General features: G+C 39.5%; 1 protein-coding gene across 1 annotated transcript in view; it reads left to right on the top strand.

Annotated features, from left to right (window-relative positions):
- map4l (microtubule associated protein 4 like) overlaps positions 1 to 18,866 on the top strand; it is a 75,801-nt gene extending 56,935 nt beyond the window's left edge. The window contains exons 9-15 of the mRNA XM_034137877.1: positions 45 to 122; positions 907 to 1,148; positions 3,762 to 3,821; positions 8,680 to 8,761; positions 8,859 to 8,968; positions 9,172 to 9,322; positions 11,831 to 18,866. Coding sequence (XP_033993768.1) covers positions 45 to 122; positions 907 to 1,148; positions 3,762 to 3,821; positions 8,680 to 8,761; positions 8,859 to 8,968; positions 9,172 to 9,322; positions 11,831 to 11,835 — 728 coding nt within the window. The 3' untranslated portion in view covers positions 11,836 to 18,866. The remainder of the gene's footprint in view (positions 1 to 44; positions 123 to 906; positions 1,149 to 3,761; positions 3,822 to 8,679; positions 8,762 to 8,858; positions 8,969 to 9,171; positions 9,323 to 11,830) is intronic.
- The last annotated feature ends 2,844 nt before the right edge of the window (positions 18,867 to 21,710 follow it).

Raw genomic sequence — 21,710 nt, 5'->3', positions numbered from 1 at the left:
TTTTGAGTTATTGAGGCTAACAGTGTTATGTTTCCTGCTCACAGCGAACAAGACTGACAAGACTGACAAGACTGACAAGACCGAGAACAAGACCGGAGAGGCCAAGAAACCCAAGCCTACAGGTAACAAGCTAAGAGAAAAAACTAAAAGAAAAGTTAATTTAATGCAATACAGTTTTAATGGAATTTTAAATGTCACTAGAATAAAATAAAGGTTGTTGAAATAAATGTGTCAACATTACACTGTAAAGCTAATTGATTGGCTGCGATGTTAAGAAGGTTAGGAAGAGAAAAATGCAGTGTTACCCTACCTTGTGCAACACACTACAGTTTATACCAGATCTTCTGACAGAAGACAATTTGGGACATCTGATCATTGAACTGCAGACAGCAGTGACAGCCAGATTCTGAATTGCTCAAGCGATTAATTAGCCGTTGTGACCCCCCTCAATCTGCACATCAAATGAGAAACGGTCTGGCAGAAATTTGGCTTGATTCTTAAATGACCCAGATGCAACCAATTTGGGGTTTAATGGCGCCTAATCTCTAAACGTCCGCCCAGCTTCACTGAACAATGTGTCATTGTACTGTCCTATGATAGGAAATTACCATATCATTGGTGTTACACGTGTGATTTCACATATAAGATTATATATATATATATAAGATGTTTTGATCAATATCAGTGCCTCAGTTACAAAAACCACACGCTACTCTTTTTCGTCTTTCCTAGACTTAGTTCATTTCCTTATTTATGGGTGGTGAAAATCATGGTTAATCATATAAACTCTGTCAAGCAATATGTACACATTTCATTGATGTTAATACTGACTTCACATAGATGGTCTTTTGACTCTTCAGCCTTGATTTAAATAAACAATACTTTTATCTTTGTTTTTTCCAAAAGCCCGTCCTCGCCCCGCCTCCATCACTACTCCCGCTGCTTCCACCAACGGTGAAGCCAGTCATCGCCGTCGTGTCCTCACCAAACCCCCGGTGCCCAAGCAGAGCCCAATGGAGAAGAAGCCGCCGGTGCCCCGTGCTCCTCGAACCCCACGCCCCCTCAACGCTCCGACACCTGACCTGAAGAACATCCGCTCCAAGATCGGATCCATCGACAACATCAAGTACCAGCCCGGAGGAGGAAAGGTAGGACAGTACGAGAAATGTCAATGAATAATTCAGGACAGTGATATACCTGTCAAGATTCTTGAAATACTTTGCAAGTAGTCTCTTATATAATCAACACTTGGCAGTGATTGGTTTGTAAAATTATCTGCCGAAAAAAAATCACGTATAAATGAATGATCAAATGAAGGGGAAGAGCTGTGTCACAAACACATCTGAGCAGGATTACCTGCTGAAACTTGAATGAATGATTAGAATGATTTGTTTATATTGTTTTCCGTTCCTTATTCAAATCAAATCATAACAGAGAAAACAAGGTGAAGAGGTTATTGTATTGCTGTGTTGTGCAAAGCATGTCACCAGTTAAATCATTTTTCTTGTATCATGTGTTCTTCCATCTATTTTTGACACAGTAAATGCAAAGATAAAAATGTGCACTGGATGTAACTGTATTTACATTTTAAATCCTCCACATTTTCACCATCATTTTCCAGAAGCCTTATTTCTACCGTTTACACTAGAGAATCTTCTTGTTGGTGCTTTATTGAAATGTAGAACAGACTCTGCAGAATATATAACACTATTTTTTCTTCAGACAAATCTCTGAGAATAAAATTACATTAATTTATGGAGAAATTAATTGTTAGTGTTGATGCAGGGTTAATGTATTTGTTGGATGTACTGCATATCCACATACAGATGTTACAACGACTAAAACCAACAGAGATTACTGCATGCTCTACACAGTCTACTGAATTCAGTCAGATTTGCAACTCTCTCATTATCACCTCTGTGCTGGTTGATCTTCGTGAAACATGTTGCCACTTACATTTTTGTCATGTTTTTGTTAGTCCTTTCTTGCCATACATTTCCAGGTGTTTGTATGTCTCCATCGAGTTAATATGTGTTCTTTTGAATTATTTACATTTATCTTTACATCCAAAATTGATTTAATTTAATCTATTCTTCTTTAATGTGTGCATGAAAACGTTTCTTAAGAGACTGATGTCAAATATAGCTTTTTGTGCTTTTTGAGCTGTTTCATATTCATTTATATTCCGTATTCCACCTCCTGCTGGCATATTGCGGTACATATAGCAGTAGAAAGGCTTTGCAAACCATCTATGCAAAGATGCCACCCCCCACTCCCTATTTATCTAGGAAACAGCAGGCATGCTCCTTTTTTAGCAACACCCTGTTTTACATTCACAGTGATGCCTCAACCTGTATCATTTAGCCATGATCACATGGTCCAATTAAAGTTAGATCAGTGAGGAGAAGGAGATGCTGCCTCTCCAAATGGTTCTGTGAAATTGGCCTCACCTCGTATTTTCCCACACGCAACAGGAGCAGTCGACAGGGAAATGTTGTCTGTTTTGTCACCATTCAACTGTTATCTTCTGGCAAGATTCACTCTTTCATGCTGATGTTTTTCTCGAATCTGTCAGTCCGTCAGAGTGAAACCACTTGACACACACAGACACATCGCGTCCCTGCATCACAATAAGGGGCACTGTATCTCCACTGATAATGAAAATTGGTCTGTCTAATATGTATTCTAAAATGTCCCATTCAACAGTTTTATCAGCCCTTCCATCATCAGTAGTTATTGAATGACTTGTTTGTACCAATAATGTTACATTTAATGTTTGTATTGCGAATTGTGTAATTATTGTTTTCTGTGCTGACATTTGATCGACCCTTCTCACAAACTGACATTTTATTTCTATGAACCTGCAGTAACTCAATGTCATGTTTTGAAAAGTTTCAGCGATCCATCTGATACAGCACATCTGATTGGCTGACATATGTATACATATTTTTTTATTATCCTCTCTTTTGGGCAGCCCGTTATTAATTCTAACACTTAATTGGTGCTGCAACTGTCAAATGTTTAAACAGATTCACACGCATTTCCCAGGAGAATTGGATTGAAGAGTTTAACAGTGAGCTTCCCTAAGTGAATATCCCATTCATTTTTTGAAATAAAGAATAGTAAAAATAAACACAACACACAATAGTGGGATGTAACAGAAAGGTCTCTGATTCGCAGAGCTTGTTGTTACCATAGAAATGTGTACCACACCCATGAACAGCTAGTGAGCGCACCATGGTGTCAACATTGACTGCTCTCATGGTAGCTTGTTTGGAATGTTCTTGTATTATGAAAATGGGATGGTTAATTCCTTCAGTCTTAAACTAATTATGAATACAGCTTTGTATTTTTGCCTTTCTTTCTGTTTGTCTTTTTCTTTCCCTGAATCAAATAATTAGTTGATAGCGATTCATCTCATATTTGATTGGCTTGGTTTCAAACTCTTCATGTACCGATTTTCCGAAACGTCTACTGAATAAATTAATGGGAAATTCACACTTTGAACTGGAGCCAATTAAAAAAAGAGGCAGTCACTATTGAGCTGTATAGCTTTGGTACAGTCTGCCATTTTTTAATCCAAGCTGCAATTTTTAAAACAATCTCATGCTTCCCTCTTGATTGGTCGTAATGACCCATAGGCTACACTCATATGATTGGTCCAGCTGCTAACCCACCATGACCCCTCCACCTTTCCTGTTGTGTTGTTGCATTTGGTGTATTGGATGTTTTACTGACCTATGGGGTGGTTGTCTCCCCAGGGCTCTTCTTCCCCGAACATCAAGGCATCAGACCCCTCCAACCCCGCTCCCAAGGCTAAAGTGAGTCCCTACCATCGACACCTTCACACACCTCACACAGAAGTACATCGTCCCATCTTCTCTTTGCATTCACCACATACACCACCCATTCTACATCCACCCCCTACAACACCTCATGAACTTAGTTAATATCAGTCCACCCTCATAAAGAATATCATTATTAAACAACAGTATTATTAACAAGCAGAATGCATCACTGCTCATATTATGTGACCAACTAAACCTAAAACCCTTTTTTGAACAAGATTTCTCAAGATTCCCTAGAGTTAGTCACTTTACTTGCATCATAGACAGGTATTTAAAACAGAAAAACTGTTGAGGGGACATTTCAAACTCAAAAAGTGAAATGATTGATCTTTTTCCTTTTATGCATTTCTCAAATCATAGTTTAACATTTTAAAAGTCAAGAAAAGTCTTGTTAAAGTTGATGTGCCGATAGAAGCATACCAGAAAGACAGAAACACTCTTTTGCTGAGTGACATATTTTCATAGTAATGAATGGAGGCCATCTTAGAGTCTGGTATTTAGATCTTATAACATATTAATAGAAAGAAGCAATAAATCACAAACATGTCCTGTTTATAAATATTTTAAATCTGTTACATGTTGGGTAAGAGTGGCAGTAAATATTAAAAGTTGCTGAAATGGGTCAGTAATGTTAGCTAAAGAGCTAACTAGCTAAATGTAGCTACAGTTAGCTAAAGAGCTAACTAGCTAAATGTAGCTACGCTCAGTTAACATGAACCATGTGTTGGCATCTTTGATTCATTTTTTTAAAGTATGAAACTATTGCAAGGTGCTTCTTTACAACTCAGAATACTCTTATTATACTATTGCTAAAACAATTAATGTGAAAACAATGCTGCTAAGAATTTTAAGCAGCTGTGTCATGGGGCGTCGCTAAGTGTTTCTGGGAGCTTATAGCTTGCTGCTTACACTGCAACGATTAACAATGTGGTAACCAGAGAAAAAACACACTCACAGGACTATCGCTTTAATTAGGACACCAATGGACAAATATATTGCCGTCCAACAAATATTTTGCTACTATCATCTCAAAATGTTGTGTGTTTTCTTCTATCTTAGCCCTACAATTCCTCTTGTACTAGCAACGTGCCTCACAAAAACTGTCTTCCAATACCATCAATATTCTACACCCAAATATATATCAGGAGTTTATAAAGGACACCCTGGTGTGTAATATTTTTACAAGATACTACTACGACACACCAACACAGTCTCACGGCATTTCGTGTTATAGTCACGAAATTAATCTATTGATTCGTGTTCACCAACACGATTTCGCCATTTTTTTCGTGTCGCACAGAACGATTTTAAAAGCAATGTAAATAATAACAAATTAGAGGGAAAAACAGATTAAAAAAAATACAGATTTCAGTATTCTGACACAGAACGATTTTAGAAGTAATGTATTTCTATTGGTAACTACATGTTTCGTGCCTGCACCAAATAATGACTAATTAGAAGGAAAAAAAGATGACAAAAAATACAGATTTCAGTATTCTGAGGCTCTGAGCCCCATTTCTTTTCCTCGCGGACGGCAAAAAAACTCAGACATTATACAATTTAAAATAAAAGGGATAGGGTTAGGCTTAGGGTAAGATATTGAGTAAGAATATGTTTTTATGAACCACACAGCTTCTGGTATTCCAAGACCCGACCGGACAAAAAGACGTGGTGCAGGCACGAAACATACTATTAATAGAAATACATTGCTTTTAAAATCGTTCTGTGGTGAACACGAATCAATAGATTAAATTAATTTCGTGACTATAACACGAAATGCCGTGAGACTGGGTTGGACACACACATACGAACAAACGCTGAAAATAATTGTAACTTCCATGTCTTTAGTCTTGTAGCACTTGAAATATGGTCGCCTTTTCCTGCTTACGCTTCACTTTTATTAAAACGAGGATACATTTTCAGCATCATGCAGTGTCCCTTCTTTTGCAATAGCAACATTTCTGCCCTTAATTGAGGAGACACGATTAAGCACAACCTAGCAGCTACTCCAGGTGTATGGAAATAGAAGGAGGAAAACTTCTGCTCTGTGTTCGTACGTGCATGTGTGTGCGTGCTAACTGCTCGCTCAGTGAGTCATCCTTTGCTGGTGCCACCTGCGTCATCATGCCGCTCTCATCCTGGCGAATAAGACTTAAGGCAGAGACAGAGAGAATGGAGCAAGGCGTCTGAAGTCTGCTGCAGCGCAATGAAACTGAAATGACAAAACAATGGGAAGGAGTTATTTTGTGTAGGAGAGTGTGTGTGTCTCGGTTCCCTTGGATACCTCACTAGAAAAACAAACAACTGCAGGAGCTTTGGATTGAAGCGATACACTGAATTTCTAAGAAAATGTGCAGGAATACAGCAATTAGGGGATTAGAGGAACATTTTGAAAGCATCCACATCACTGGTTTCAATCCTGTATGCTGACTTTTCTTTGTGCATTATTTTGAAAAGCAACTAGCATCATCTCCAAAGGGCGATTAATGAATATTCATAAATGGAGCTATTTCTTTTTCGATGTTCCTGAAAATGGTTAAAATGTCTCTATTGGGGATGGAAGCCTAAACATTCTTACTTTTCAAAATCTTGTGGATTATCTTTCAGTATTTAGTTTTAACCAATAGGTTTTATGTGTAGTGTTTCACTAACCATCTTCCACTTTCCTGTATAAGTCGCTTGCATTTGCTTCTCTGCTTAGACCAAGCATGCGTTAACACAATACCACTGACTGTCCTGTGTAATACTCTGTTGCATGTGCTCTGTCCACCCTTCCAGTGTTGTTCTGTGCTTGATCAGTTTTGGTTAATGCCGTTTATGGAAGCGCTCTATTGTTATTCAGTCAGTATCCATATCGTTTGATACAAATCTAGCATAGATTTTTATAATAATTAAAACATTTCAGTTTAGAATATGTCCAGTTAGCTGCACCATTTTTTAACCTCAATGAATTAGTGGCATAATGTCCCAAAACACATTTTTAATACTGATAATCCCTGCACTCATATGCAGGAGGAATTATTGGATTTGAATGACAGAACCTCTTCCATACGTACAGAGCAAGGCTACTCTGTTTCCTGTTAACTTAAGCTGCCAGCTGATCTGCTCTTCTCTGCTGCTCTTGTCTGTCTGCCTCTGTCATGCTCTTCTTACTTTCTTTCTTTCCTTCTTTCTTTCTTTCTTTCTTTCTTTCTTTCCTTCTTTTCCCTTCTATCTCCTCACTTTCCTGCTTGTCTGTGTGTCTGCCTGCTTGTCTTTAGGTTCAGATAGTGCACAAAAAGCTGGACTTCAGCCATATCACGTCTCGCTGTGGCTCCAAGGACAATATCAAACATGTCCCTGGAGGTGGCAAAGTAAGTACTGCTGGAGCTGACGGGAGACTCTGCATAGGGTGGATGCATATCACATTTTTTGCTATTTTAGCTTCCTGGTCAAATGTATGATCAATCACTTTTTTATCCTGGCAACAAAAAGATCTGATCAGGATTTTTTTGTTATTTTATATGTAAATTAGAATCACCCTGGCTGAATGCATATTATATATTTTAAACCTAATTGCCTGTGTTTGCATCTTGGATTGATTTCACTCAAAGTGAATTGGCCATGAGTCCTTCTGCCCACCCTTCCAGATGTTGCTCCCATCTGCTCCAAACACCTGCTGCACTATCATAATCCATCTCTGGGCTGCCCTCACTATCACCACTTTGCTGTCTCTGATCAATAAACACAATGCAAAAGGTATACCGTAAAAGGATCATGTCCAAGAAGTGACAAATCAGATAAAGCTATAGGGCTTGTTCTCAATATCAGCAACTGTTCTGCTTTAATACTCAAGAAACATCTCATATAACAAATCCATAAAACATATCAAAGTCAACTTTAGTAGTAATAGTATATTCAAGAAACCTGCTACAATGGATGAAACTACACACATTACATTATATTTGCTCAATACTGTGTGTGGGAAAAACATATTTTGTAAGGCATGTTTCATGTAAAATAGGCAAATACAAACTGATTGGTGAAAATACCACAATACAAAAGTCTTATAGAAATCGCGTTTCTTTTTTTTGCAGAAGGTTGATACTGTATGCACCAATATTCAAATTTTTCTGTAATTATTGAAATCTCAGGTGTGTTTCCTCAGTCTAAAATTACATCATGGATATTTAAATTATTATTTGTGTTTGTATTATTAAACCAGGTCATTAATATTTTAACCTGTCATGTAAGCCTCTCATAACGGGGCGCTCTAATGTCAATCAGAACCCATCATGGTTGGTTTGCTAATAAAATGTTAACATCATTGAGGGTCACAGCCGGCTGACTGTTTTTCCTCCTCTCTGTCATCAAATATGTAAAAATGATTGTTCCTGTTGCACACTGTTCGGCAGGTCACTGGCTCTTTCATCAGTGCCAGCTGCCGTCAGATTACTGCTTGTAATACTGAACACACACTCTCATGATGTGACGCAGTCTAATAACTGCCTGATCGTGTCCTCCTATAAAAGCCTGTGCTAATTTATATGCATAAATGGATCATCAGTTACCAGCCAAACAAAACAGAAGGCACCTCATAACAATGAAAAAGGTCAAAGAAGGGGATAAAGCATGGGTAGGTAGTGCTTTCTTGTATCCAGTCTCCTTTAATACAACATGTGTTGTGCAGAACCTGATCCTCTCTATAAACGCAACAGGTGCATGATAATGGATGACAGTGATTTTGGATACTGAATAGAGTGGATTTCTGATTACGGCTGCATTGTGCTGGATGTGGCGTCCCTGTGAGTTATTGTAAAAAGGCTGCATTGTGATCTCTCCTCATCAACAGGTGCAGATCCTGTATAAGAAGGTTGATTTGAGCAAGGTGACTTCCAAATGTGGCTCAAAGGACAACATGAAATATAAGCCAGGTCAGACTTACTGTACAGTTTTGTATTTATTTGTATTCATTATTGATCTATATTCTATGTTTTGCTGGTCTCATACCTACCTTTTGTTTTACCTCAGGTGGAGGGGATGTGAAGATTGAGTCCCATAAGCAAAACATTAAAGCTAAGTCTAAGATTGGATCCATGGACAACATGGGGCCAGGCAATGATCAGACCAACGGGCACAAGGTCAAACTTTAAAACCGACTCTTATTTTCTCAGTTAAAAAACGTTGAACTTCTCTTGTTCTGCTGACTCATTGTGCTTTTACTGGCTGACACCACACGATGGTGTGGTACCATGAGATAGAACACTATGACAAAAAACAGGTGTTCATTGTGTGAATTTGTGTGTGTGTGTCCCTGCCCTTGTGTGTTTATTTCTGGCTACAGGAGGAGAAGACATTCCCCCCCCCAAATGGCGCTGCGACAACAGGACCAGCAGGTGTTGCTAAGGAGAATGGGGTGAAGGAGCCCACACCGACTCCTTTTGGTGGAGACGGCCTGAGGGAGCAGAGCATAGACAAACGCATCACTGAGACAAGTGGGTGTAAACACACACAAAATAAAAGCATGAAGTGCTCGTCAATAATTGAAGCCTTAGGACTCATTCCAAACTGCGCCTCACTTACTCGCTGTTCTATACTTCAATGGGTTAGACCAGCGGTTTTCAAAGTATGAGGCGCGCCTCCCTGGGGGGGCGCCAGAGAGCTTCAGGGGAGGCACAGCGTGAGAAAAAAATAACGAGAAAAAGACAAGTAAAGTGTCACTTGCACACTTTTGGCTGTCTGTGGAGGCCGAGTTCCCCCACCTTGCCAAAAAGGCTGTAAAAGTGCTCATTCCCTTCACCTCCACCCACGGACGGACTGGCCATCTGTGTGTTCTGGAGAATCACAGAACGGCCGGCTGTCAGCGGGCCGTTGACGGCCGGCTCGGTTCGCTGACGGCCGGCACCGCCCTTTATTTTTTAAACGGCATCATTTAAATTGCGCTGACAGGCGACAGAGGTCCGTTCAGCAGGCCGTTTCCACGCAGCGAGGCTCCCCCCCCCCCGTTGACAGTTCACTAGCGTGCTCCACCAATTTGTGTGGGCTGGGCTGGGTGAGATTCCAGAGCTGATTTTTAGTCCCAGTCCGCCCTGCTCCACCTACCTGTGTGAGTGCGGGTTTCCGCATTGACTGATCAAAAGCAAGTACCGGTCAAGGCTGCAGCCAGAGGATGATCTGCGGTTATTCCTGTCTACATTGCAACCCCGCATCATCCGCCTGTGCGCATCAAAGACGCAGACTCATTGTTCCCACTAAAGTAGGGGGTGAGTGTAATGAGGAGGCAGAGTTGACGTTCAGTGAGTTGCCGGGAGCATATAAGGATTTATCCACGATGTTGAAAATGTTAAAAAAATAAAAAACATAAAGATAAAAAGGTTTAAAAAAGTTATTGTTTAATGTTTTAAGGAGGTGACGCTACTCAGCCAATCAAATCGGTGCAGTCAGTGAGTCAGCACGATAGATTCAAACACAGACACAGAGACGAGACAAGAAGAGAGAAACAGCAGTGAGTAATTTCAAATGGCGTGCTCAAAAAAGAGAAAGGTAGACAGCGAAAACAGCATTTTCTCTTACTGGACCTCTTTGAAATGCAATTGAATACCCCTGCATTATAGCAACAACAACAATAATAATAATAATAATAATAATAATAATAATAATAATAATAATAATAATAGCAATAATAATTGGGAGGGGGGGCGCGGCTGTTCTTGTGTTCTCTGAGGGGAGACTCACCTTCCCACACTTGTCCCCTGGTCTAGATGTACTGTTAGCCATTCAAAATTCTCAGTAGTTCTAAACAATAGGTCTTTGGTTTTTGAAAGAAATAAACAAGAGCAGGCTTCTTATTTGTTGCAGACAATGGTAGATTCTTTTTGGCTGAAATAACAAGTGCCTGTGGCCAATCCAGTGTTTGTCGCTAGTGTAAGCTTATGCTGTTTCCGAAATATGTTTTTTTAGATGACTGGCCAAAAGTCCGCCTCCTCAACCGCTAATGCTCCATTTGGAATAGAGATGGAGATAAAGAAGCAGCATTTAGTATTAAAGCACAGCATTATAAATAACAAAAAACGAAAATTCTAACATAATCTTTTGATAGTTTGATATCGAGGTTAGATGTATACTTTAATAATTTAAACAATTAAAAGAAGAGAAAGAGACATTGATTTATTTTATTTAATGTAAAACAATCAAATTTGGGCTTTGCTTGACTGTAAACTAACTATAGAAAATGAAAAAGATGCAAAACTTGTGATTTTCTGTAATGATACAGTATGGTTTGCTAATTTGGCTATAACACATACTGTATGTATCTGGACATGCATTGCAGAAAACACACAGTTTAATCAATTTGAATATGCTTTAGTTATTTTCTTTTGGTCAATTGATAACCTAATATCAGGTTTGTTCTTGTTGAAATCCATAATGTATTTTTTTTACTTTTCTTTAATTACTAGATGTCTAGTTACGGTTGCTTTGTTATGTTAAGAAAACCCCTTATCAGGGGTTTAGCAAACGGTCAGTTACACAACAATTGACAGTAAAAAGCTATGCGTGCATGTATGTTGGAGTATACCTGTGCTACGTGTGCGATGGAGCGGTGTGGTAGAAACAGCAGACACTTTGCTGCTGAATGAAATTATGAAGAGACCTACAGACTAAGAATTAGCCAGTCTGAGTGGATACATTCATCCCTGGCACAGCAGCTAGCCTCCAGACTCCCTGAGTTCAGAGGCACAACAGACTTCTGCCACCTGATGTGGTTGCCAAACTCTGTCTACTTGATGGATGGCTGTAGTGCTAATACAATATAAAAAGGGAATGGTTTATAATTTGGCACATAATTCATATAAACCTGCCCCACAGTGACAGCCTGTAAGCTGGAAAAGAAACAGACCATCTGGCTGGAAGTGTTTCCTCTGTCTCAGTATCACTTTTGTCACCCTCTTTTTCTCTCTTTGGTTACTGCCTAGTTTCTTATTCTAGTTTCTTCTAATCAACAGATTGAGTCCCAGTGAGCTTTAGATTTTGGTGGGACACGCATGGCGCTCGCCAACCTGCCAATCAACCGACCGACCAACCTACCACGGCGCAGTCACTTCCCTTTGGCCCCGCCCTTCATCTCGCCCACCGCTGCACCAAACTGACGGATCGCCTCAGTGTTTCTCCGGGTGTCCGCCTGCCAGCTTCTTGCTACCAACCCTGACCTTTGACCTCTCAACGGTTGACCTTTGACCCTGCCTACCACAGAGAAGAGCACTTGCTTTTTGTCTGTGTTTCTGTGTGTTGGGTTCCACCAGCTTCTTGCCTGATAAGATCCTCTTGTAGGCACTGATTTAGAGGACTTCAACCGCAAACCCTAAATTGAATTACACCAACGCAACAAACCCACTATTGTAGTCAATGCTGTATGAAAGCATACAGAGCATAGGCAGTTTTAGAATATGTCCACCTATTAGTTTGATACAGTTTAAACACAAATACTTATAGCGCAAACACCCTGCCTCAGAACTTAGTTTCTAAGTCCCTCCTATAAGCCTTCACAAAACAAATCCTCATTAATCTTTAGAACATGTAAGCAAATCTATGCTAACGCTACTATTTGCCCCACTTTCATTCCCAGTCCATGTACACTTGGCTCCAAAGCATACTTACCAGCTGAGGGCCTGCTACCAGTCAGCAGCAGGGCAAACACTGGCAAGTCTGCTTCAAATCCAAACATCCCAACCTTCCAGACGGACAGAAATTATTTCCAAATCTACAGTATTAACAAAACTGCACTCTGTCCCATTATAGCTAACTCCTCAAACATGATCTCCCATTACATGTATTGGTATCATTGCACATGTTTATTTTTACCTAATTTATTACAATTCTATTTCTCTGGACTATTAATATCATGATGCTAACCATTAGCAGTGGCTCAGTGGACAGGGGCTTATGTAGACAACAGATTATACAATTTGAGATGTTTCAACATCAGTTCAGAAACAAAGTGCAGAGGCCTTCGGGGTGTTCCTGTGTCATAATTCAAGAAAGGATGTATTCATTGACAGTACACAACAGAAATGAAGAGGCTATAACAAAGCAGACGAGACTTACTTCAGTTAGAAACATCATTTACTGATGTGATCAGTGCATGATAATCATCGAGAGAGATAGGCGTCAAGTGATGGGGGAGCTCGGTGTCTTCTCTGGGTAGCCATGGCTAAAAAAAGGATTTGGCACTGAACACAGGTATTTGATCTCTATGCCAAATAAGTTGCGATCACAGTATTTAACCTCAAAGTGATTATAAATTCAAACTGAATGAGCGACCTTGAGCAGGATTATTTAACCCTTCAAGAAAAGTGTTAAACCTTGGAGTTACTCTGCAATATTTAGTCAACAAACATAAAAGGGGTCAATGCACAGTATACAGCATGTAGCACTTCTCTTAACGCGGTAACAATGTCAACCACCATGTCACAGGCTGCTGGGTAAAGACCCGGTCACGCGGAGATATCACACTCAAATCTGTGTTATACAATGCAATCCACATCACCAGAGATTTGCCTACACGGTACAAGAGAAAATGTGAAAAATGTTCACATCAAGTCAAGTTTGTGATTTGCTGGAGGGTAGAGCTGCTAAAACCACATGATTTGGGAAAACATGCGGTTTCCACCATGCCACTTTCTGGTGTGGCTGGGTCTTAATTCTATCTAACGTAATATTTATTTATTCTAATCCCTGTTAGCTTCCACAAAGTGGTCGCTACTCTATGTAAAACCATATGTATTAACAAAACAGGGTACTTACTGACCTCTGGAGGATATTACCCACCTCTGGGGATATATTGACAGCACCACTTAATGTTACTAAACTGTTCACGTCCTGGTCCCGTGCTTGTAGGACAAGTCTACAAACTACGGGTGATGTTTAAGGACTACAGCCCGGTTTGGTTTTGTTTGATGATTTAAAAAATGGCACAAAAAAAATCTGAAGCAACCTTAACCTTATCTTAAAATGTAGCTCACATCCGACCCTTCGCATGGCATCAAGTCTGGGGGCAATAAAGTCTTATTCTTCTCCGTAAGTGTGTTCCTGTCAAAGCACATGCAACCCTGTTCTCCTGCACTATAACTCTTAGGTTTCCACTGTAATCGCAAAGCTCCCTTGTATCCTCAGTCCCCGTCATACAGCTATAGACCGCAGCAGTCACGCTGATCTGTGTTTAGCTTTACAACTTCACATATGGCTATTACAGACAGACAGACAGACACCTTCATTCTCTCGCGCATGTGGTACTTCCTGGTCACGTTGTTCAACCCGGTTTCCGTTTTCCAACTGGCCGATGCGTCTTAGAATCCTCTCTGTGAGACCCGCTTACTTTCCTCCCACAAAAACAAACCTACACATAAGCACAGATATCTATAAACAGGAAGCACACACACACCCAAATAAATCATCACACATACACAAACAATATAAAACACACAGATGAACACCCTGAAATAAAAACGGTATTCTGTTCATCGAAGCATTTTTCTGTTTATGATACCAACTCTGTTATATTATAGTATTTTGGTTGTCTATGCTGATATTGTTAAAACAATGATGAGCTGTTTCGGTTTGTTGTTCCTAGCGTAGTCATTGTCTGACATTTTCATCATAGGCTCACCTCACCCTGTCCCCTTTTTGTGTATTTCCTGTCTTTCACTCCAGCTCTCGGACAGCAGTACAGTGATATTAGTTGGGAACGTCCCCTGTTACGTGCACATGGACAGAGATCGACCACAGAAGTTGACAGGCAGTTAAAGGAGTTATCGTTGAGGAAGATGTGTTAACTAAAGGGAATAATGTTACATCCATGGCAAGTCTAAAGTTGTGAGTGTTTTTTGCAACTCTTGATTGCTTATTTAGTAGATTGAGCCTACTAAGAGATGCTCACGATCATGTTTTTAGTTACCACTTTAGCATGTGTTTTACTCAACATCTGTAGTGTAAATAGATGGAAGTAAATAGCTTATTAAATGCATTTGTTTCTGTTTTATTAAGCTTTGAGTTGTTCTTTGTTATGTATAGGATACCACTGGATATACAAATCTTTAAAGGTTAAAAAATGTGATAATATTATTAGAAATGTTCTTACTTTGCTCTTAAATGCCATGAATGCACCAGTATTTCAGAACCAAGAACATCCTGCAAATACTATAGCTGGGGCCATCCAGTGGGGACACATTGAAATAGATCCACATATTTAGCAGTGTTTTCATAAAACAATGTGGTAATGCACTAAAGATAATCCTAATTATGTATTATGTTGGGAAATCACCTCAATTCAGTGCAATGCATTTTTGATTCTATGAAAACAGCACTGTGATGTGACTTTGATTTACAGACCAAAAGCGTTGTTGTGTGTCACAGAAAAAAGTATAGTAGAAGCAGCTAAATGTTGAAAGCCCTATCTACTCCCTGTATTTCTATGCAGTGTGCATTAAAGCCTGCGATGGTCTCCGCTAAAACTAGGAAGGATTAGTGACGTGTTTGTGGGGTGTTGCCGTAGTTGTCAGATGTGTGAAGTGTTACTACTGCATCCATCCTGTAGAGAGCGCTGCTTGGCCTCTAGAACACTGATAGTCTGGCGCTGAGACTTAACAAAGGCCGACTGAGAAACCTTACATCACCGCTAGTGAAGCTCCAGTCAAGCTACATACTGTTCCCATTAAATATTTTGATGGTCACACTATATGTTATTGTATCTGGAACAATGAAAACCATCGGAATTATATTACCTATGTACAGCTCCTCTTAAAACTCAAAAGTCTCTTGTACACTTTGAACACAGTCTTGTTCATTTCATGATGCACTGAAGTGAAGTTGCTTTACTGTATATTGGTAAAACATTGTCAGCTGTGTACTGTACATGTGTGCTTTTGGCAGCAAAACAGTCTCGCTAGTTAGATGAAGTTACGATAATCAGAGAACAAGTGATCAAATAGTCGTCAATAACACTAAAAAGCACCGTTGATGCATATTTAATATTGTACTGCTCCCTACAAAAATCATTCCCATGAGTTGCCTAAAAGTAAAACATGACATATGTGTGGATCATATGTGAACACGATAATGTGAATCTTTCTTCGGGAATAGAGAGAACAAAGGAATGAAAGCACTTTGATAGTTGTAGATATTGGTTTGTGCATATAACAGAGGAACAAGTTTTAGTCTTAATGTGTGTTGGATGCTCAGTGTAAGAGCATGTTATTGGGATGATCTGATGTGGTGTATCTTGAATGACACATCGGGACCCCTTTCTCTTGGTCAGCTTAGTGGATTTTAGTGGAACTTTGGTCATCGGTGTTGTTCTATTGGCTATGATAGTTTTACACTCTACTCTCCAGTCTGCCCTTATGTTGTTTCTGTCAACATTCACTGGTTATTACTTTTTGACCAAGCTACAAAAGCACATCTCCCAAGTGGGAAGGTTTCAGTTTAAAGACCATACTGAGCTTCGAGGAGCCTAATTTGATATATTTTTGAGAGGACTGGCATCAGAGCTACCTCTGGCAAAACATGTTATGATAAGGGAGTTTAGAGTAATTGTACTGAAGTTGTATCCTAAACAATGAAAATGAGAACTTGCAGCAGTGAGTTTCAAAGTACTATCCCATGACCTGTGAAATACAAGGTTTGTTCAATGGCAAACATTCTGAAAGAAAATGCATTGCTTGTTTTGTTTGCAAACGAGTGACATTAGCCAGTAAGCTACTAATGCTAGCAGATAATGATAAAGATTGTAATTCTGTTTTGTAATTTATGAATCTATGGGCGAAAAAGTCAAATACAAATCCAATTAAGTTAAGGGACACATTTTGTAATTTTATCTAACTTTGTGGGAGTAAAGAAATGTCATAATGTAGTTACATTAAAAAGAATTAGGTTACAATTCTTTTTTTTGACATTTCTATACATGAAATCCTCAAAAAGGGGAATTCTGATGTTATACTTTTTCCATGGAAGGGCATTTGTGCCTTTATAGATACACAAAAGAGAGCTGGCAGAAAATGAAATTAGTGATGACATGTAACCAAGGTCCCTGGGCATCATCTTAAAGTGCTAACCAGGACGACACATAGAGAACAGTAAATCTTCAGTTGTTGTGTAAGAAGTTTTATTGTGACTTTACATGAGAATCAGGTCGGTTTTGAACAGTATTAGCTTAAAGCAAGTCTGTCGTTTGGTATCAGTGTATTTGTTGGCTGATAAGTAGCGACGGATAGCTGTATGTGAATGACAGAGATGTGTTGAAGGTCACTTAGAAGTAGTGATGGCATTGCATAGTTTTTTTGCCAGAAATTGAATGTTTTAAACTAAAAGGTACTGCTCGGTGCAAATCTGGCTCACAAAATTGAAAATAAGTATGGCTCCAGTCTACCTTCATTTGTTAAGCTTGTCAATTCAAATGAAGGTTTAATAGAATCATAGAAGATATATGATTAGTTTTTCTGAATCAGTAAAGTAACCAGTATGGTTATTTTTGGACTACAGTTAAACAAATTTAAGTTTGGACAAAATGTAATAACCAGGTTCACTCTGATGTCCGTTCACAACTGTTTGACTCCCCAGTATAGCGCCTGAACACCACCCTTCCACTAGTATCTCACACTGTCCCTTGTATATAGTTACCACCATGTTTTTATCACTCCAGAAGTAACTCAAAAAAATTTAAAAAGAAAAAAGAAAAGAAAAATAATCGTACTGCTTCTTAACAGGGTGTTGTGGATGTTGACAGATGAGCTCTCGCGTTCATAAACCTGTTACTCTTAAGGTTAATAATGTTATTATTATAAGATCGAAAGCATAAGAAAGGAAAAGGGTACTTTTTCTTTTTTCAGTGTCTGCCTTTTTTTCCGCCAAGAAAAGGGCTGCTGAAGTTTCAAGAATGTTTTTAAAATGTATTAAAGATGCAAGATGATGAATACATGTATAAGGTTTGTCTCTGTTCTGTTTTGGAAGATAGATCACATTGGAAACACTATTTACCAGATTCAAATTGTCGGGAAGGAAGGGAGGCAGTGTGTGTCGTGTTTGGGTAGGATCTGAGATATGACTTAATAGGTATACAGACAGAAAAACCTCAAATTACAGATAACAAAATCACAGAATTGGTGGAAATGTATTAAAACAGAAATAGAAATTGCCATTTTAATATTGGATTGAAATGCACTACTGTAATACTTGACACACACTGGTCAGCCCTTCCGCTCGCCTACCACCACCCCCCTCCCGTTAGACTAACCAGACTTAGTCTTTTGGCATGTGGTAGAATGTAATGTTCTGTATTAGACAGCTCCTATATAGACACCTCGACATACCTACCAACACGGGACTGAGTTAAGGGATGTCTTGGACCAAATTTAGGAAACATTTTGGACAAATTTGCACAATGAGTAAGGGAGATGTCTAATTGCCTGAGATGTAACTGGGAAAAAGTGATCAAGAACAAAAGGGAGTGTTGGTAGATATGAACCTGGGGGCCATAGCTGTGTCTTCCACCTGCAGAGGGTTAGCGTCACAGCACTGAAAGGTATTTGTTCTACTTGGGTCCTTTACCACATATACGGCATGGTAATAGTTTGTTTTATCAAGGAGAGCTCACCACTAGAATTGTACTAGCAATACATATTTAATAATTTAATTTACTAGACATACTTTAAATATAAATTGTTTTGTGTCTTACATACTGTAGTTCTAAGCTCAATTGTTGAACATACCATTACAAATTGAAAGGAAAACAATTACTTTTCAGTGCTGAGGCGTGGATCCACTGTAGCGTGTGCTGTTTTATTCTGTAGGCCACACCACCATAGCAAGAGCATGCAGAAGACAACAAACATACTGCTGGTTGTTAGAGGCATCTGTCCGATTAGATAGAGCTCATCTCCCCTTTCAATTCTGAATATTTGGTATGAAAGAGATGTTCATTGTGATTCATTGTTAACCAGTGATGTGAATATTAATCATGAAATAAAAAGATGAGCAAAGATCACTAAAGTGTCAAGAGTTTTTTTATTTCTTCTACAATTATTTACATAAGGTAGTGTTTTTACACTGTCGTTAGACCACTGCACAACGTCTCAAACGTATAGAAGTCAACCAAATATGGGGGTGCAAATCAGAGAAATGGCATCCAGGTTGCCTATCCCAAAAAGCACTTTCCAAATTGGGAAGAGCCCAGGGCTGCTATTTGTTGCTCTCACCGTGTGATCATCAAACTAATACACTGGACATGACAAAGAGAGAGGCAGGAGGTGGGGGAGCACTGACATACTGCATTACATCAAGTCATTCTCTTGTGTTCAATTAAGTGAGATGAAGTTGTGTTGAAATAATTAACATCAGAGTAAGTTACAATACAAGCTTACGATCTCATATAAATACAAATAAAATCAGGGTAATGCCAGACTTTTAATTATTTTTAAGTTACTGTGTTTTCCATGTTGGTTAACATAAATTCAATTCTGACAAACGTTTATGGGCACGATTGGTGTAAGGGTCTAGAACAGGGGTCGGCAACCTTTCTGATATGAAGTGCCATTCGCTGCGAGGAAGCTGTGGACCTCTGTCGCCTGTCAGCGCAACTTACATGATGCAGTTTAAACACAGTTAAATAAATAAAGGGCGGTGCCGGCCTTCAGCGAACCGCTTGCGACTGGCTCGGTTCGCTGACGGCCGGACGTACTGTGATTCTCCAGAACACACAGTTGGCCAGTCCGCCCCTGTGTAGCATATTATTTTCGATGACAGATGAGCAGATCGCCACTGGGCTTTCAACTAAAGACACAGCCTCGCAAAAACTGCGGCATGTACAGCTCCTTATGGGTACTGCAATGTGTGAAGTGCGCTACACCCCAGGGGCCTCATTTATAAAGGGATATACGCTCAAAAAATGGCGTACGCCAGTTTCTACGCAATGTTTGCGATTTATAAAATACTAACTTGACGGGAAAATGTGCGGTCCTCCACGCAAACTGTAACCCATGCGTACGCACTAAGCACAACAACGGGAGAGACGAGAAACTGCGACACCGTTGGCAGAAGGAATAATGGAGAGAAATATGTGGAAATAAATAAAATGTTACCTCTCATTTATCATATGAAGAATTCATTTTCAAACATTGATTAAAGCCAATCTTAAAATGATTAAACAAACGCCTGTTTGAGACTCCTCAGTGCACACAAAAACATAACTTGGGGAAATAAATAAATACGGATATGTTATTTAAAACCACCTCGAATATGTTGCGTTAATGTTATGAAATGTTTTCTCATAAATGATGCGGTAAGCAGGAGGACAGAATAACGTCTAAACTGACGCCGTTTTGCATTTCTATAGGTTGTAGATACGAGCATGGTTTTATATACTATCACGTTTAATCGTGTTTTATGCCGTTTGCCAAGACTTGATAAGTCGCTCGTAAAACACAGGAGGTATGGAAACTAAGAACACCATATGCGGTAAATTGTACAGCTAATATAACACAACACATTAGTTGTATTTCCTTTAACTGGTGGATTATGGATATATAGTTGCTGATCGACAGCTGGAACACAAACCACCAAATACAACAAAATAATTCAGATCCAGTCGTCATGACTCCACTCCGGAGGGATTCCCCGATCATTTCTTACAGTTTCTCATCAAGGGGGTGTCTCCTGTCCCCGGGACAAACACACTGCCTGAGGAAGGTTATGTGTATTTTTTTTGTCATTAACTTTTTTCGGACCACTTATTTATTTATTTTGGTGACGATCCGACCTCCATGCTGCTACTCTGGTTCAAACTGCATCCACCAAACAATATGATTTATCTCGACCTCTCCAAAATAACCAAAATCTGACACGGTGTGAGATGTCTTTTTTAGCTGTTCGGTCGTCATTTCCTGCGATCTTCTTCATGCAGTCAGTCAAAAATGAATGAATGAATGGGCGTTTCTTTGACTATTTATAGGCAAATATGGGCGTTACGTGAAGCCTGCAAAAGCTGCGCCGCATTTTGAGTCGATTGTGATTTATAAAGGGAAACAGGCGTAGGAAGTGCCGGTACGCACTTCCCTCACCGGTACGCAATGTTTTGTGAATCGGAAAATGTCGGAAAATTTCTGTACCTATTTTTTTGCTTTGTACTACGTAAGCAACCTTCTCACGTCAATCCTACGCAAGGCGTTATAAATGAGGCCCCTGGTCGTTTCACCATGGAGGAAAGCAGCAGAAAGTCGACTGGAGTTAAAGAGAGCGGGGCCTAGAAGTTATCCTTCTGCGCTGCGTTGCGTGCATGGCTTCCTTCTGCAGGTAACGGGGAGACGCGCTCTGCCGGCGGTCTCGTTCAGGATCCGAAAATACAATCAAAATATTTTTGCACACTTATTCCTAGTGTGCCACTGGTTACGGTCCCAATGGTGGCACGCGTGCCAAGGGTTGCCGACCCCTGGTGTAGAAAATCCCTTTCTATCAATAACACTTGGTGATAATCATTAATTTATCTTGATTCAATTGATTATTCATCTCAATCAATACTTTATATTACTATTAGCTAACAGCCTTAATGATTGTCATTTGCTTAAAAAATAGATCCATTGTGCTTTACAATGTTTGTCAATGTCATTCATGGCAGACATTTTTTTATCATAGACTGTTCTTCGAAACAAAAAAAGAAGGGTCACAGCCGAGTATGATTCATGTGACATCAAACATCTAGGGATATAAAGTTCAACAATAGTCTGTCAAGTGATAGGGTGTGAAATACATTTCTGGTGGGGGTAACAAAGAGCTACAGCTGTTGTCTGCTGGTAGGAAAGACGAGGCCAGGGTCACAGCTGTGATATCCTTTTCTTTTAT

This window comes from Trematomus bernacchii, unplaced genomic scaffold, assembly GCF_902827165.1.
Source record: "Trematomus bernacchii unplaced genomic scaffold, fTreBer1.1, whole genome shotgun sequence".
Taxonomy (NCBI): Eukaryota; Metazoa; Chordata; class Actinopteri; order Perciformes; family Nototheniidae; genus Trematomus; species Trematomus bernacchii.
This window is presented reverse-complemented; position numbering and strand designations above follow the sequence as displayed.